We start from the raw sequence: 17604 nt of genomic DNA, 5'->3' as shown, positions 1-17604 counted from the left end.
GTAGATAAATATCAACGTGTATAAAGGAACGATACGGCATATATTCGGTATTCGTACTAAAGATTTAAAACTACAAGTTATTTTCTTATGCAACCATCTAATGTGCCTCAATAATGCCTCCTCTCGTCTTATTCGTACATATTATTCTTAGCACCAGTGCCAGCTGTAATAAGTTAAAATGGCGTTTTCTCAGAGATGCCATTATTCTTCAGAAATTATTGCACCTTGGTAATCGTTTCATTTTACGCTCGAACGATTCGTTCGTACCGTTCGAACGAATCGACACTCGATAGATTTCATCGTCCTACTGGACTGTACGTTTGCGAGGAGAGATGATAAATCACTAGGGAGGAAGAGGAAGAAGAAGAAGAAAAAGAAAAAGAATTCTCTTTGGACGTCGTTTTTCTTAGAAATCGTCGATTCTACGATTATCCGAAAAGGGTCTTTACAGGTGGTGTTAGTGTTATATCGTTTAACCGCGAAACGTTCTAGCAAAACGTAAGTCGGATCGGATAAGATGTAAAATCGTGGTTGAAATAGACCAGGAAGTTCTCTCTTTTTCTCTCTCTCTCTCTCTCTCTCTCTCTCTTGGTTAGAACGTATGAGAGAACTCGAGTGAAGCAGAGAGAATGAGAAAGAGGAAGAGAGAGAGAGAGAGAGAGAGAGAGAGAGAGAAAGTAAAAAAGCTAGGGTGCCGAGGTTTGCGGTTACGTCACTGGCCGACTACCCTCGAGCGGTTTGGTGGGTTGCTAGGAAACACCCCGCACTAAGTCCTCTTCATCCCCCTCAACGAAGAGTGCCGGGATCTAAGGAGAAGAAGAAGGATGGAAGGAGAGACGCCAGTTCTGCTTTGATTCTCTCTCTCTCTCTCTCTCTCTCTCCCTCTCTCCCTCTCTCTCTCTCTCTCTCTCTCTCTCTCTCACTCTCTCTCTATATCTATCTATCTATCTATCTCTCTCTTTCTCTTGCTCATTCTCTTCTATATGCTTCAATCTTAGGACGCATCTCGCACGTAACTCCGTTGGGGTTTCTGTGGAAGACGGAAGATTCGAAGGAGACCGAGGGTGAAAGTATAGAAGCGAATTCGACGTATACGAGTTGTTTAGTAGATACGATCCTCGAAATAGATATTTGTCACCCTAATGTGACGGGACAAGGGGCCGCGTATCAAATGACACGCTCGAAAACGTCTCCTCTCGACTCTCACTCTCTCATTCTGAAAGAACCCGTCGAAAATGTCGACTAACGATTAGCGAGATGAGGAGAGGAAAAGAGGAATGTATACGTGCCCTCAAAATATATGGGATTATTTTCTTAGCTCTCGAAAAGTTGACAAGACTAATAGAGTATTTCGAGATATAAAGAAACGATCCCTTCCCTTTTTCCTTCTACGAAATCCTCCCTCTCTCTCTCCCTTCCTTCCTTCCTTCCTTCCTTCCTTCCTTCCTTCCTTCTTTTCTTCCTTCCATTCTGCCTTCCTTTTTATTATGTTTTTTTTTTTTTTCCCTATTATACACATACATATACGCTCATATATAATACGTGAATGTATAATACACGATCTCGATGATTTGTCACTATTTTTTTCCGTGACACGAGCTGTTTAAAATAATCGAATATCCCGCGGTTCTACCAGACGATTCTTTTTTTTTCGATAAGACGAAAAATTATCATACATATATTTCAATCCGAATGATTTATCTATCTATCTATCTATCTATCCATCTATCTATCTGTCTATGTATATATGCATGTACGTATTTATGTATGTATGTATGTATGTATGTATTTCACATACAATTGTAGATATCTAAATATATATATATACTCTCTGTCTCTCTTTCTCTCTCGTATCACGGGAAAAATTGTAGCGTACGAGGGCAAATGAGATAAATGCGAAAAATGCCAAGGCAATTTATAAGAAGGAAAGACACGGGGCGATTTGATTTACGCGAAACGATTCGAGACCGCTCGACGGATCTTCGAGATTCGAGATAATTGAAAAAGGAGGCATCATCGTAAGAAGGAGAGAACGAAGAAGAAGAATAAGAAGAAGAAAAAAAACAAGAAAAAGAAGAAGTAAAAGGAGAAAAAGGGAAACAGAAAGAGACAGATAGAGATAGATAGAGAAACAGAGAGAGAGAGAGAGAGAAAAAAAGAGAGAGTGAGAGAGAGAGCAACTCATCTCGGGAATCTTGTCGTTCGCGCGTGGAATTCCAAAGTTTTTCTAAGGAACGATTAAAGCCAACATGCCAGGAGTATCCGTATACAGCCTCCTTTTAGCTCATTTGCCAGAGATTCTCGTCTCAAAGTACGTAACGGCATACCAACTGGGTGGGCCCTTCGCACTGGAACGGATGCTGAGTCTTTTACACGGGAAAGAAAACGAACGCAAAGAGAGAGAGAGAGAGTGAGAGAGGAGAGAGAGAGAACGCGACGACGTTAGATAGAGGAAAGATGGCCGATTAGAACAGATATAAGGAAAGAAAATGAACGCGAATAGAGAGAGAAAGAGAGATGGGGCGGGGCGGGGCGGGGGGCGGGATAAGAAGATAGTAAAGACGGAGAGATCGCGACGACGTTAGATAGAGGAAAGATGGCCGATTAGAAACGAGATTTTCAAACGATAAACCTGATACATATAAAAGTTGAAAAGGGAGGATTATTCAGCACGCTTAGCTCTAACGTAAGAAGAGATAAAACTCGTCATTTTCTCTCTCTCTCTCTCTCTCTCTCTCTCTCTCTCTCTCTCTCATCCTATTTTCTTTCTTTGTCGTACGTTTTTCTCCTTTTTTTCCTCCCTTACCCTCACTTTTCTTTGCTTTACTTTTTTTCTTATTTCATAAAGAGAAAATTTAATACCGCGTGAAGAAAAATATCGTGCGAAATAAGATGAAGGTGGAGAGGAAAGTGGGGGCACGCGGATCGTACGAATTGTGGAGCGAACGAACGAGGAAAGAGAAAGACCAAGAGGTGTAAATCAAATTACGAATTTCTTTTTTACTTTTTTTACGCACACACGACGACATCGCTATAATATGAACGTAAACGCGGCCTTTCCCGAAGGAAGAAATGGGAATGGCTATAAGTGGGGATCTTTGTGCGAGATGTACAAGAGAAAAAGAGAGAAATAGAGAAAAGACGTAGGAGGCCTAGGGTGGGAGGGAGGGAGGGACGAAGCTACGAGGGCGGGCCGAGGGAAACGGTGAGAGGGCTGAGGGAAGTTGGGAAGAACTTAGGGACACGAAATTGAGCGTGAGAATGAAGAAAGCAATGGGAAAAGGAGAGGACTGAACGAGTCGGTACAATGCTCGGTTAAAACAATGCAGAGTAACGTGAAAAAGAGGGAGTCGCTGGCAACGAAAGAAAGAGAAAATAAGAGAGAGAGAGAGAGAGACAGAGAGAGAGAGAGAGAGAGACAGAAGTTCGGTCGAATAAATTACGAAGTTTGCGGAGAGTTCGCGAATAATCGTAAATGTAGTTTTTGAAGATCAGAAACGATCTTTGAGAGGGCAAATAAATTGGTAAAAAGAGAAAGAGAGATAGGAAAAGAGATTGGCGAGAGAGAGAGAGAGAAGTGGAAGAAATGAGAATAAAAAGAAATGGAAGAAGAGAAGAGGGAGCTCCGGGCGATAGAGAAAAAGAAGAAGGAATAGAAAAGAAAAGAGAAAAAGATGAAGGTTGGGATGAGAGAAGGAGAAACGGAAGATACGGTGCGGTTCGCCTTGGAATAAGAAAAAAACAAAAAAGTAAAAAAAAAAAAAAAAAGAAAAAGAAAAAAAGACAAAAAATAAAAAAGAAGAGGAAGAAAGGAAGAAAGGAAATAAAATGAAATAAAAGGAAAGGAAAGGAAAGAAAAAGAAAAAGGGAAAAGAAAAAGAAGGAAGGAAGGAAGAAAGGATGCAAGGCTAGGGACAAAAGAAAGGACTTGTCAGGTAAGAGAAGCCCTGCCCTTCCGTTCCCTTGGACTCTCTCTTCTATCATTGCTCTACTCGACTCTTTCTCATCCTCCTTCTCCTTCTCCTCCCCCTAACCACCTCCTCATCCTCCACTACTACCATATCTTTTTCGCTTCCATTCAATGTCTCTTCGTGGTGCAATAAGTAAGTAGGTGGTACATATATCTTCAATTATACAAAATAACAGCGTACGTTAATTCTCTTTTTAGATTACTCAACGACAGAGAGACATACTCGAGAATCCAATAGTTTTTTCAAGCAATTACTTAGTACGCGTATCGAGAAAAAAAGTTCGATATAATAATACACAAATGAAAAAATGTATATATATATATATATATATATATATATATATATATAGAGAGAGAGAGAGAGAGAGAAAGAGAGAGAGATAGAGAGAGAGAGAGAGAGAAAGAGCGAGAGAGAATAGTTGCTCTCACTCAGTACTAAGGGTGTTCGTTAATTCAGAAAACATAAGAGCGACGAACGAGACAGCTTTGTGTCGCAGGCTCGTAAGAAAAGAAGTCCGCGAGGCGAGTCCTTAAACCGATGTATATACATAGCTAGTTGGGTAGGTTTATTCAGAGACGACGCAGGAGACGACGACTGAAAGGATCTTATCCAAAAAAAGGTACTTCTTTGCACGAGGAATATAGCTTTACACGAGAGAAGAAGTTAAACGAGCATTTGGAAGTTGTACCTACTCTACTCTTTCTACCCAAGTACAATCCGACTGACTTCCTTTTCTCTCTTTCTCTCTCTCTCTCTCTCTCTCTCTCTCTCTCTCTTTCTCTTTTACTTTCTCTCTTTTTTCTTTCTTTCGTTCGTTCATTTCTTCTTTATTTCGGAAAAGGCAACAAAGGCGTTCCCCTTCATTCAACGACGTGGTTTTCATAATGCGCCGCTAAAGGGCCTTGATAAAAACGAGCAAATGAGAAATAATCACGGGAGCTGCTGAGAAAAAGAGAGAGAGAAAGAAAGAATGAGGGTGGTGAAGATAAAGAGAAAAAGAAAGAAAGAGAAAGAGAGAAAGAGAAAGAGAGAGAGAGAGAGAGAGAGAGAGAGAAAGGACTCAGGATAAGGATGAGAAGGAAGAGAAAAAGGAAGAAGAGTGGGGAGAATAAGCGCGAGAGTGGCGCGCTCTGATGGCGATTCTGTCGTTCGAAAATCTCTCTCTCTCTCTCTCTCTCTTTCTTTTTATTTCTTTTTCTCTTATACGCAAGCAGCCCCCGGCTAATGGAAATAAGTTCGCCTTTCCGTGCCTCTTTCTCTTATTCTCTTTCTTTCTCTATACCCCTACTTCGTCGAGTTCCTCCTTCCACCCTCCAGCGACGCTATCCGTCCCAAGGGTGAGCCCTTCCCAAGAAATAAAGAGAGAGAGAGAGAGAGAGAAAGAGAGAGAGTGAAAGGAGAAAGAACAGTAGACCGGTGGTGTTGCAAAGGAGACAAATTCACCACCCAGTCGAGCTTTCCAACGAATTAGACGATAAATATCTCTGATTTATTGCGTGCGGAATTTTACACGCAATCGTCGTATCCTCCATCTCTCCCTTCATTTTTATCTATCTTTCTCTATCTTTTCGTCCTTCTCGTTTCTTTATATATATATATGGTACGTAGAGTATATAAATATGATGCGAAAAAATACCCTTATCAAAAATCCTATTCCTTATACTATTCAATGGAAAAGAAAAAAGATATAACATTAAAAAAGGATATAACGTTAAATTTGTTCGAAGAAGAAAGAAAGAGAGAAATGATCGAGCTAGATCACTCGAGATCGACAATAAGACTCTTCTTTGAGATAATAAAACCAGTCTCTCGAAAGCGGAATGCTACGTCATAATTTCACGAGTCTTGGGCATCAATGTGCTAATTCGTTTACTCGTTTGCACGTTCACAATCGATGAGTCGATCTTTCTCTCTTTATCTTTCTCTCTTTCTCTCTTTCTCTCTCTCTCATCGAATAATTAACCCCCTCAGCTCGGACAAACTCAAGGGGAAGAGATAATTAGCCAATTAGGCGTTACATGTCGCCCCATGCATATAACAACACATCGATGTGATCGACACGATTTCTCTACAAGTAAAATTGCCCTTTGCTTTAGTATTCGTATATATATATATATATATATATATATATATATATATATATATTTATTTATTCCTCTCTTCCTCTTTTTCTATATATATATATATATAGAAATAGAATATTCTATATATATACATACACACTCACACATACACACAATATTAAGAAATTAGTACACGTAATTAGTTTTTAAGTGGTTGAACTTGAATAAATAATTCATTAACGAACGAAAATGACTATTCATCGATTCAGAAAAAAGATTACTTTTTTTATCATCTATCTATCTATCTATCTATCTATCTATCTATCTATCCAACTATCTATATATATATTTATATACATCTCCATCTATCTATCAATTTCTTTCTCTAACGAATTAAGATCGCAGTCGTCGACTCGTATAAAAGGGACGCCGATCGATCTGTTTTACGTTCGACAGAGCGTGAACGGGCGCCGTTCACGGCTAATTTATTCGTCGAAATTCTCCGAGAGGACAAAATGGAAGTGTGTTTTATTCGGAAGGGTAGCGAAGAACGAAACAGATGGAAGGCAGATTCTCTTTTCTCCACTCCCGTGACTTTCTTTACTTCTTTCTTTCTTTTTTTTCTCCTCTTCTTTCCTTTCTTCGTAAGCCTCCCTTTACCCTCTCTTTCTCTCTCTCTCTCTCTCTCTCTCTCTCTCTCTCTCTCTCTCTCTCATACGCGACCCTTCTTCGTTCGATGGTCTTTCGCTCCCTTCGTGTCGACGAAACATGACAATAATACGATATGAGACTGGAAGCCGCAGAATATAACGTAAGCTGCCTCCTCGAGGCTCCCTACAAACGCCTTTCTTGCCCGTGTAAGTATACTCCTCTGTTCCTGAATTTGCCACGAAGACAGATCAAGGGGGAAGCGAACGCGAAGATTCTTCGGTAAGAGAAAAAGAGATAGTTATATAGGACAAACTGTATGTGTGTGTATATGTGAGAGAGATACAGCTAGAGAGACATATATAACAATAAAGATTTTATACAATTTCTTGATAATAGATATTAAAAAAATAATAATTATCCATCGACTTGTGTAACAAAGAAATAATATCATCAAAGAAAAACGAATTAAATAATAATTAGTCAATTAGGTAGCAGACTCTATAATTTTTCATAGTACATATCTTCTATTCTTGAAAACAAAGAAGGTAACGCTCCAAGAATAATTTCCTTTTTTCTTTGTACATTTTCAAAAACAATCAATAGTCTTTCTTCTTCTATTTGTGGATATAGAAAAATAGAAGAGAATAAGGAAGCGAAAGAGAGAGAGAGAGAGAGAGAGAGAGAGAGAGAGAGAGAGAGAGAGAGAGAGAGAGAGATACGTCGCAACATTGTAAAGTGTCGTACGTCGGTTTATAAACTATTTATGCTAATGGTCCGTAGGAGGGCCGTACCGACTCATCGCTGACAGTGAAGTCGTAATTGCTTTTGCTCGAATGCAATTACGGCGCTTTAACGATGACGCGACGCGCTTAATTGCATTTATACTCGCGCGGGATATCTACGTAATGAAGAAGACAATGCCGAGGGACCGTATAGTCTCTGTCCGCGTTGCGATCGCCTTTTCTCTGCATTCTTCTTTCCCTTCTATCCCTTTACCCTTTCCCTTTTTCTTCTTCTTCTTCTTCTTCTTGCCACTTTCATCGGCGACATTCTCCAAAATCTTTCCATGAAAGAAATCACTAACGAACAATTATAACAATGGAATCCTTTTAATATGAAAGAATTACTCTTTCTCTCTCTCTCTCTCTCTCTCTCTCTCTCTCTCTCTCTCTCTCTTTCTTTTTTTATGGAAAATAAATTGGTAGAAAGTTAGAATCATCCTCGATTAATTAGATGTTCGATTTTATTAACGTTATCGTTATCGAATTCGAGAAGTCGACAAATCGAATGGCTCGTTTTAGAGAAATTCGATTCTTCCCCTCCTTTTGAAGAGCAATTTAAAGACACCGGTCGTTGATTAGCTTTCTACCATATCGAGAAACCCCACTAACGACTTGCTCATACATAAGTTTACTGCCCTTAACTTGGGATCTTACTTAAAGTAATAAAGTTGAACTCGAGATGAGTTGGCAATCCGAACCGCCGCGGCGGCTCGTAAATTTCTAATACCGCACGCTTCTTTCCCCTCTGCCCCGTTCCTTTTCTCTCTCTTCTCTCTCTCTCTCTCTCTCTCTCTCTCTCTCTCTCTCTCGACCTTCCTTACCCTTTTCTCCACTACATCCACCCGCCCTTTCCCCCTCGCCAACGTACAAACGCAACCCAGCCTCCGTAAACCTCCACCACTGGTTCTACTTCTCTATACTGGACGATGGTGAACACGTTTTCAACCCTATTCGCTTCTCCTCGACCCTCGTGGTGCCCTCTTCTCACACTCTCTCTTTTTCTTTCTCTTTCATTCGCAAACCGACGACAAGGGTCCGTTCGAATAACAAGGATTACTGTGGGATTGTTCCGTATACCCGGACACCCAATCCGCACCTTTCTCCTTCCTCTCTGCTTTTCTTATTCTATTTTTCTTTTATTTTTTATTTATTTATTTTCTTTTTTTTTTTTTTTTCTTATTCTGTTTCATATTTCTTTTTTTCGTCTTCTTTATACTTTTCTTTTCTCCTTTACCACAGATTATCCTTACGAGTTAATTTCATTTGTTGAAGAATTCCGAAACAAAAGTTGTTTCTCGTTCCTAAGATAATTCTTAGAATTATTTTTTAAAAAATCAATGTTTGTTTAGAAAAAAAAAAAAAAAAGGTTTGTTTAATTACTTATCAGATCGGATATCGAATGGCATCAGACATATTGTATACAATGATTGTGCTATTTTAATAGAATTTTAAATCATTGAACGTATAAATAAAAAGATTCATTGATTAATATCGGCAATTAGTCGTCATCATTTTTTTTCCCGCATCCTTATTATTCACCTATGCAAACATCGTCGTAATTCTCTGTTAAAGATAATCACAATGTTTTCAAGTTATTTTTGTGACTGTAAAAGAAAAGTTTGTTGGAAACATTTGTATGCATATATACAATGTTCATATTGTTCTATGAAAATCATTGATTTTTTGCTTGTTATCCGTCCGTTGTTATTCGAATTGAGTAATGTTGGATGTATTTAGTACTTGTTTATCGTAAATTTATACGCTTACGTGGATATCTTTTAATAAAAAAAAAAAAAAAAAATAAATAAATAAAAAAAAAAGAAAAAAAAAAAAATTTCAAAATAGTGGCAACGGAAATGACAGAAAAGATCAAGAATATCGAATCGTAGGGCAATCAGAAAACGAAGACTGATTGTCAAACAACATCAACTTTTCTTTTACACTATTATTATCTACCATCGTGATAAGTCAATGATAAATTCTTACCGACTGGGAGAAAACTGTATTACCGATAGTAACGATTTAATCGATAATTTGCAATTAATGAATGGACATGTTTGCTTGTTTGTTTGTTTGTTTGTTTATTTATTTCGAAAAAAGAAGAAAAAATAAAAGAAAAATAAAAGAAAAAGAAGAAAAAAGAAAAAAAAAAGAGAATGAAAGAAAGAAAAGAAAATGAAAATGAAAATGATTAATAATAATCGAATAACATGGATCGAAAACAATTTCAAGAGGGAAGACAAGACGAACTTGATAACGGGATATATAAGCTACGCTCGACTTCCGTTAAGCCGAACAAAATTCTAAAGCGAGTGCATATTTTGTTCTCACTCTCTCTTTCTCTCTCTCTCTCTCTCTCTCTTTCTTTCTGGTATAAATACACGCGTCGTTTTCGTTATCTTATCTATGACACGTTTTACTACAACGACGACGAATTGCTCGCTATAAATTTCTTGCTCATTTATAAAGATGAATAACGTATATGTTACACATACATATATATACATACATACATACACACACACATACAAAATGCATTACATTGTTTATTATCGATTATCTTCAACGTAAATAAGAATTAAAGAATAACAGAAATGTGGATAAAGCGAAGATAATAGCAACGTTGATTGACTTAAGAAAAGAGGGGGCAAAAAGAAAAGAAAAGAAAAGAAAAGAAAAGAAAAAAAAAAGACAAAACGAAAATAAAAAAAAAAAAAAAGAAAAGAAAAGAAAAGAAAGAATAAAAAAATCTTTCTCGTATCTTGATTTGATTTGACTGTGATTCTCAAGAAGATATCTAAACCCTTCGTCCGAGATAAACGATCGACTTTAGGGTTCAAGTTTCCTCTACGGGATGAGATCACGTAATCCTATCGATTCGCGAATCCCATAATATGTATATACATATATATATATATGTATATATATATATATATATATATATATATATAAATATATGTTATTCCGTTTCGAAATATTTCGTTTGTATCCAAAGCAAAACATCTAGGAAAAAAAAAATACTTTTCTTCTTTTTGCTCTTTTCATTTCGTAGAAAACAATAAACAATTTGTGAGCGTGTAAATTTTTTTCTTTTCTTTCCTAATTTCTTTTTCTTTTTTTTTCTTTCTCTCTCTTTTTTTTTTTTTCTTTTTTTCCTTTTTAACTCTGACCTCATATCCATAGTATTCCGTTTCTCTATCCTTTTCTCACATGTATATGCATGTATGTATATATCTCAACCAGGTTGCAAATCACGCAACTTTGTGCTGTTCCGCTTTACAACGCATCGTGCTTAACGGTATATCTACTGGTTTTGTAATACTAGGGCCATTTGAAAAGATCGTGATTTTTTTTTCTCTCTTTCTTTCCTTCTCTCTTTTGTTTTTTTTCTTTTTTTCATCTTTTAAATGTATAAATTTCAATCTTAAAGTGGAGAAAAAAAGGAAAAGCAATTAAAAAAGAAGAAGACAAAAACGAGCTGCGAATTTTTTCAGCGGCATTAATGTTTTTTTTTTTTTTTTTCTTTTTTTTTTACAGCGTTGTATAAAATTCTACAGGTAAAAAATTTTCAAGGAAGGAATCCGTTCAAAATTCGATGAACTCTGATAATTTAAAAAAATAAAAAAAAAAAAAAAAGAGAGAGAGAGAGAGAAAGAAAAAAGAAAAAAGAAAAAAGAAAAATAAAATAAACAAATAGAAAGAAAAAGATAGAAAAGATAAAAAAAAAAAAAAAAGAAAAGATAGAAAAAAATCCAAAGACTTAAAAAGATGAATTATTTTGACATTATATAAATATAAACGTATATGTCTTACGAACATTCCATTGGTTTTTGCGTATTCGCAATTCAGAAGAGGGAAAAGTGGGGATGAAGAGGAGGAGGAAGAAGAAGAGGAGGTGGAGGAGGAGGAGGGGTGGGAGGGAGGACATGGGAAACGGGGTCTCTCTATCTTTCCTCGTGTACAAGGGAAATTGATGTCTTCCGAACGAAGTCGAGCGATGTAAACGAGGGAGTAAATCGCATTCATTATGCAAATCTATGATCGCGTTTATCCCGGCTTTAGAAACTTGGCTACCGCGTTGTACTCAACTCTAATCGTTTCTAGCTTCGCAATGGACATTGTTAGACCAATGAAAATACAAGATTCCAAAATGTGTATATATTATTTATGTGTCAGTATATAATCTACGTATGTGCGTGGGTGTGCCCGTGTATGTGTCCTATACGAATGTCTGTATACGTACAGGTTGAAGAAAGCCGGGCTTGTATAAAAGGAATAATATCGTCGACTTTTTAATGTAGTTTTTAACGAGCACGTTTATCGAATTAACTATTTCCGACGAAGCGGTAAAATCCGAGGATATTCACTAGCACGCGATTCTGTCTCTTTCTCTTTCTCTCTTTCTCTCTTTCGCCTCTCTCTTTCCTTCCCCCACTCTTTGAAACATTCGCTTTACGATCCCGGACACGAGAGAAAAAGAGAGAGGGAGAGAGAGAGAGAGAGAGAGAGAGAGAGAGAGAGAGAGAAAGAGACGAGACGAGACGAGGGCAGGAAAATTTATTTCCCACCTCGTCGAGTTGAGTCGAGTTGAGTCGAATCGAGACGAGTAAAGCCGAATCGTCCGAACGAGCGAGTCATCGGCCGAGCGAGCAACGTCGAAGCGAGCTAGCGAATGGAGCGAGCCGAAATTTATTTTTCATTACGACACTCGCGGTACGCATACGGTTATGGACAATTATGTACCTCGAATGCGACATTATTCCTACGAATATATCGCGCGTCGCGGTAGGGTAAACGAGAAAGGGTAAATCGGCATTTGCGGTCGTATTAATGCGGTCGACGCCGATACATACGTAAATACATACATACATACATATACATATATATTTTATATATATATATATATAAATACACACACACACACACACACATATATATATACGTATGTATTAGGTATGTATGCATCCACATAAATGTATACATGGCGTACGTAACGTACGTATATATACACATGTTAGACTTCCAGCCTGGATACGCGCAATTAATTTCCCTCGATTAAAGAGCCGTCTCGCCGGTATGTCATACATATGTATATATGTATGTATGTATGTATGTATGTATGTTGTATGTATGCATACATATCAATGTGTTATACACCTCGATCAAAAATTTTTTTTTTTTTTTTTTTTCCGATTAATATATTATACACGTGTATTTCATTTTTCTTTTAATACTTATTATTTCTTTCTTGTTTGTCTCTTTTTTTTGTTTTTTTTTTTTTTTTTTTTTTTTTTTTTTTTTTTTTTTTTTTTTTTTTTTTTTTTTTGATCTAATAAGCTTTTCATTAGATCCTCCTATATCCTTTTCTTTAATTCCGACATAACGTTCGACGTTACAGAGATCTTTAACTGTGTAAATACTCGAGAAGAATTTTATCCTTAATGCGTATGTTTTATCACTCAGAGAAGTTTATATCGACAATCCAATACAAACTATATGTTGTAAATACTTGAGAATATTCGTGTTTATATAGCGCTTATTTTAATACCGCAATCTTATGTATGTACATTATAGTAAACGTTCTGAACGAGTATAACATTATAATATATTAATGATCGTTCAAATACTGTTTTCGATCGGTTCAAGGAGATAAAACGTTCTTTTTTTCTTTTTTAATATCGTCTATAGCTCGTTCTCTCTCTCTCTCTCTCTCTCTCTCTTTCTCTTTCTCTCTCTCTCACTCACTCACTCACTTATTCATTCACTCACTCGTTAGATAAAAAAAAGATAAAGAAAATTTAATAATATTAAATTTCGCGTGGACACAATAATTGATTGTACGTATAAATATTGGGGTTACTCACGTTCGTCGTTGTTTTCGTCGTTGAATCAATCATAAATCGTAGCAACAAAGTTGAATAGGTCATATCGTTTGTTTATCCTATCTTCCAAAACACTGTCAAACGGCCAAAAGATGTCCATTTTTTTTCTATTCACCCATTTCAAGTAGAAACCATTGGCGCCATCTTGCTAATAATCCCTCAATCCTTCCTCTTTCAAATTGACCGTAGCCGATATTATTCCTCTTCACTCGTCTTTAGAAACTTCTATCTCACACACATACGAAAGCACACAACACACAATAGTAATAAAACTTACAAATAAACTTACAAGGTTTACACACAATTAAACACACATTTCTCGGTAGACTAAACGTCGCCGCGTCGAGTTTTACTAACCGATATCACTGGAATTCTCGATAAACACGCATCCTCCGACGAAATCCTCTCGCACGGTCTAAACAACGAGCAAGATGGCCGATCGCCGACCAATCGCGTGCCTTCTTTTAGCGCGCTCCTTAAGTCCGATCTACACGCGACCAAAGACAAATTATAAGAGAGATGAAAACGTTCGTTCAAATGTATATATATATTTTTCATTACAGAAGACGTTTACTAATCGATTATAAATCAATTTACGTATTTCGTTTTGTTGTTCTTTTTACTTATTATTAATTAGGTCGGTACCGATTATACGGTCGTGTGACGAACTTAAGGAGTACCACTGAAGTCATAATAAATCTTTCAACCATTTAAACACCCGCAAAATTTTCATTATCCATCATCTTTCTTCTTTATATAATTTTTATCGTACCTTCGAAATATTTAAATTAAATCGATAAAGATTTGCGATATGATATGTATTATAAAGTTTATGTTTTGTATTTACAGAAAAGCGTTGACTCGATTGGTTAAAATCCGGTAATCACAGGCCAAGGCGCTGAGAGTCTCATGGTCTTTTCCTGTTCACGCTTGCTCCAACGGAGACGCGAACGTAAGTTCTAGGATTAGATATTCGATATTGTGATCCTTCTTTATGTCGGTGAGATGTGATACTGTGACTTTGAAAGGTCGTGAATATTTCTAAAATACGTGTGAATGTTTGTGTCTCATGAATGTTTCTCTACATTGTTTAATAAGCAATCTAACCATAATCGAGACCACATGGTGACATGTTTTCCTCGTTTCCACGTACAACATTCTCTTTAAGAATTCATTAATGCTTTAATAGAATTTGTTTCGATGAAGAATTTTCTATGAACTTAATTAGTAAATTGAATGATAATGTGTTTCTCAAACAGAATGATTATTGTGCTTATTTAAAATATATTTTCACATTGTGAATGAATTTTATATATATATATATCAGTGAAGAATATCAATTAAATTTCATTTATCCTTTTGTAAAATTATATTAAACGTTCCTATTTAATATTAATAAGATTATATAAAATATTTCTATTTTATTTGATCCATCTTCCTGACGTTTATAATAAAACTTATTTCCATTGTTTTTGTTAGCTCGATTTACTTTATATTACCAGCAACGATACGTATTATTAATTACTTTTCTTAACCTACAATATTTTCTTTCAGATACATAATGCCAGATATGGAAACATTTGATGATGTGGTTACTACCACAAACACGTTACCAGTTGCACTTTCTGCAGAGTTACCGGAGATTAAATTGTTCGGTCGCTGGAATTGTGATGATGTACAAGTTAATGATATGTCTTTACAAGATTATATCGCTGTAAAAGAGAAGAATGCCAAATATCTTCCACATTCAGCTGGGCGTTATGCAGCCAAACGTTTTAGGAAAGCTCAGTGTCCTATTGTGGAACGTCTTACAAATTCTTTAATGATGCACGGAAGAAATAATGGAAAAAAATTAATGGCCGTTAGAATCGTAAAACATGCTTTTGAAATTATTCACCTTCTTACGGGTGATAATCCTTTACAGGTATAGAATTAATACTTTAAATAAAAGTTTTTTTGTATTTTTATCCCATTGATTATTTGTCAGTGTATAAGTACACATTCTATAAAGATACTTATGATTTTATAGGTTCTCGTAACAGCCATCATCAATTCAGGACCTAGAGAAGATTCCACGCGTATCGGTCGTGCTGGTACAGTTAGGAGACAAGCTGTAGACGTTTCTCCATTACGTCGCGTTAATCAAGCTATTTGGTTATTGTGTACTGGCGCGAGAGAAGCAGCATTCCGTAACATCAAAACAATCGCAGAATGTTTAGCCGACGAATTGATCAATGCTGCGAAAGGCTCGTCGAATTCATATGCGATAAAAAAGAAGGATGAACTTGAACGTGTTGCGAAATCCAACCGATAAGCGCCATACGTTTATGATACATTTAAATAAATCTTATGTTTAAAAAACAAAAAAAAAACAATTTCTTAAAAAATCCAACCTATTTATATATTTAAAGTAGATTATTTCTCTCTCTCTCTCTCTCTCTCTCTCTCTTTCTCTGTTTTTTTACTTTAGGTATTTTTAAAGAACTGAGATATTACTTTAGTAAGATAAAAGTCCAAATTTATACAATTTTTTCATGTTTTGACAATCTCTATACTACAATAATATTAAAATTAATAAAATTTTGTTTTGTTTAATAGATTTAATCAAGTATTTTATAAACAGGTTATGCAAACATTGATAGTAAATTTATCTCCGCAGTGTGGCGCTACTGATGTTCAGCTGTTTCTATCTTCAGAACTTGACCCATAGTCCGTGCATAACCTACAAAGTGTGAACACTAGTAGGTCGTATAAACATAATTAATTATAATTTAAATTTATAATCTAGACGATGGCAGAAGCTCTTAAAAAGGTAAATTATCTAATAAATAGAGAATATATTACTTTTTAATATTTCATATCTTATAAATATTACATCTTTGTTAACGTACAATATGCATATATACATATATATATATATATATATATATATATATATATATATATATGATTTTAATTTTTATGATTATATCGTAATTAGAAAAAGTTAAATAAATAAGTAAATTTGTATCTTTTGTAGGTTACTTTGACAGGTCTAAAACAAGTTAGCAATCCTTATGGTATTTTGGAAGTTCTTAACAATAAAATATTAAATGGATTGAAAACTTTTCCAGAGAATTATACATATCGACAATGTACAGAACAAATTGTCAAAGAACGAATGGATATTTTAAAACAAGTAATATATTATTTTCCTTTATACTTCAATGATTAAATGATTATCTTGATTAAAGTATTATATAAAGTAATATATTACTGTGCCAAATGATAAAACAGTTATCACATACAAAACATTTTATTATATGTTATCATTTTGATGCATATTATATTGCTCTGTTATAGAATCCAAATAAAGAAGTTGTAGCAGAAAAATTAGGTGTCAAATACATTGAAGAAGTTATCGAACAAGCTAAATTGGAAATATCATTAATAAATAGAATGAAAGTATGGAAACCATGGGAAAATTTAATTGAAGAAGCTCCGGTCAATCAATGGAATTGGCCACCGCATAAGTAAATCTTGATTGAATATATAAGCATCTGTATATAGAATAATACTTTATATATATATATATATGTGTGTGTATATCTAACATATATATATATATATATACATATATTCAAAGTAGTATGTGTAACAATAAATTTAAATTATAATTGTTACAATCTTCATTGTTATTTTCATCTCTTTGATTCGCCAATATGTAAATAGTTGAATAGAATAGATTAATTTAAAGTTAGTGAAATGAGACAATTTTAGCAACAAATACTAATAATATAAATTATTTATCTTGTCAATTAGAATTATCGTTTGATATTGTCGTTTTAATTATCAAATATATTTTGATTCTTTGTTGATCGTAATTGACTATCAAGTCGAGTTTTAATACTTCAGGACGATGCAAATTTCGATAAGAATTTCTTACTTTAATTAATTACTCAATTGTACGTATCGTCAATGTTATATCTTTTCACAGAGTATAAGGGAAAACTAATGTTCATCAGTTCTTTATCTGATTTTAATTTCTGTCCCTCGTATAACACTGTTTCAATATAGATTCGTTCATATCTTTGCAAATCTTTTAATAAGGAAATAACGTAATAAGATACTTCGAGTATTATAACCTAGGATATAATCGTCGGTAATATAGTACAACGAAGACCGACTGGTTTTATATCCTGTATCATCTTCCGTTTGGAAAGTGGTACACGCTTGGCTCTTAGATTGATTGCGATTGTCGCAGTTCGCATATGGA

General features: G+C 35.3%; 3 protein-coding genes across 9 annotated transcripts in view; 2 read left to right on the top strand and 1 right to left on the bottom strand.

Annotated features, from left to right (window-relative positions):
* LOC124950782 (zinc finger protein 608-like) overlaps positions 1 to 13792 on the bottom strand; it is a 195810-nt gene extending 182018 nt beyond the window's left edge. For 4 of the 6 annotated variants that reach the window (XM_047498057.1, XM_047498068.1, XM_047498059.1 and 1 more), the window contains exon 1: positions 13332 to 13791. The gene's annotated coding sequence lies outside the window, so the exon portion shown is untranslated. Of the gene's footprint in view, positions 1 to 13331 lie in introns of all 6 variants that reach the window. The other 2 variants (XM_047498062.1, XM_047498069.1) reach the window with 2 other exon arrangements.
* A 406-nt stretch (positions 13793 to 14198) lies between these two features.
* Positions 14199 to 15721, top strand: LOC124950791 (40S ribosomal protein S5). Of its 2 annotated transcripts, none has more exons than XM_047498096.1 (3): positions 14199 to 14301; positions 14904 to 15273; positions 15379 to 15721. In XM_047498096.1, exons 2-3 carry the CDS (start codon positions 14911 to 14913, stop codon positions 15661 to 15663), a joined length of 648 nt encoding a protein of 215 aa, XP_047354052.1. In that variant the 5' UTR covers positions 14199 to 14301; positions 14904 to 14910; the 3' UTR covers positions 15664 to 15721. The 2 variants fall into 2 exon arrangements, with proteins under 2 accessions (XP_047354052.1, XP_047354053.1); XM_047498097.1 differs by lacking the exon at positions 14199 to 14301 and adding an exon at positions 14359 to 14377.
* Positions 15722 to 15858: 137 nt separating this feature from the next.
* LOC124950792 (NADH dehydrogenase [ubiquinone] 1 alpha subcomplex subunit 5) lies at positions 15859 to 17014 on the top strand. The gene is made up of 3 exons (XM_047498099.1): positions 15859 to 16161; positions 16369 to 16527; positions 16692 to 17014. The coding sequence occupies exons 1-3, from the start codon at positions 16141 to 16143 to the stop codon at positions 16863 to 16865; spliced, it is 354 nt and encodes a 117-aa protein (XP_047354055.1). The 5' UTR covers positions 15859 to 16140; the 3' UTR covers positions 16866 to 17014.
* The last annotated feature ends 590 nt before the right edge of the window (positions 17015 to 17604 follow it).

Source organism: Vespa velutina, chromosome 7, assembly GCF_912470025.1.
Source record: "Vespa velutina chromosome 7, iVesVel2.1, whole genome shotgun sequence".
NCBI lineage: Eukaryota > Metazoa > Arthropoda > Insecta > Hymenoptera > Vespidae > Vespa > Vespa velutina.
This window is presented reverse-complemented; position numbering and strand designations above follow the sequence as displayed.

What these genes read in the sequence shown, in the direction of transcription:
- LOC124950792 (XM_047498099.1), top strand. Translation starts at nt 16,141, where the DNA reads ATGGCAGAAGCTCTTAAAAAG. An exon ending in TGGCAGAAGCTCTTAAAAAG is followed by an intron (nt 16,162 to 16,368) that starts GTAAATTATCTA and finishes TATCTTTTGTAG; the next exon opens with GTTACTTTGACAGGTCTAAA. An exon ending in GAATGGATATTTTAAAACAA is followed by an intron (nt 16,528 to 16,691) that starts GTAATATATTAT and finishes GCTCTGTTATAG; the next exon opens with AATCCAAATAAAGAAGTTGT.
- LOC124950791 (XM_047498096.1), top strand. Translation starts at nt 14,911, where the DNA reads ATGCCAGATATGGAAACATTTGATGATGTGGTTACTACCACAAACACG. An exon ending in CGGGTGATAATCCTTTACAG is followed by an intron (nt 15,274 to 15,378) that starts GTATAGAATTAA and finishes ATGATTTTATAG; the next exon opens with GTTCTCGTAACAGCCATCAT.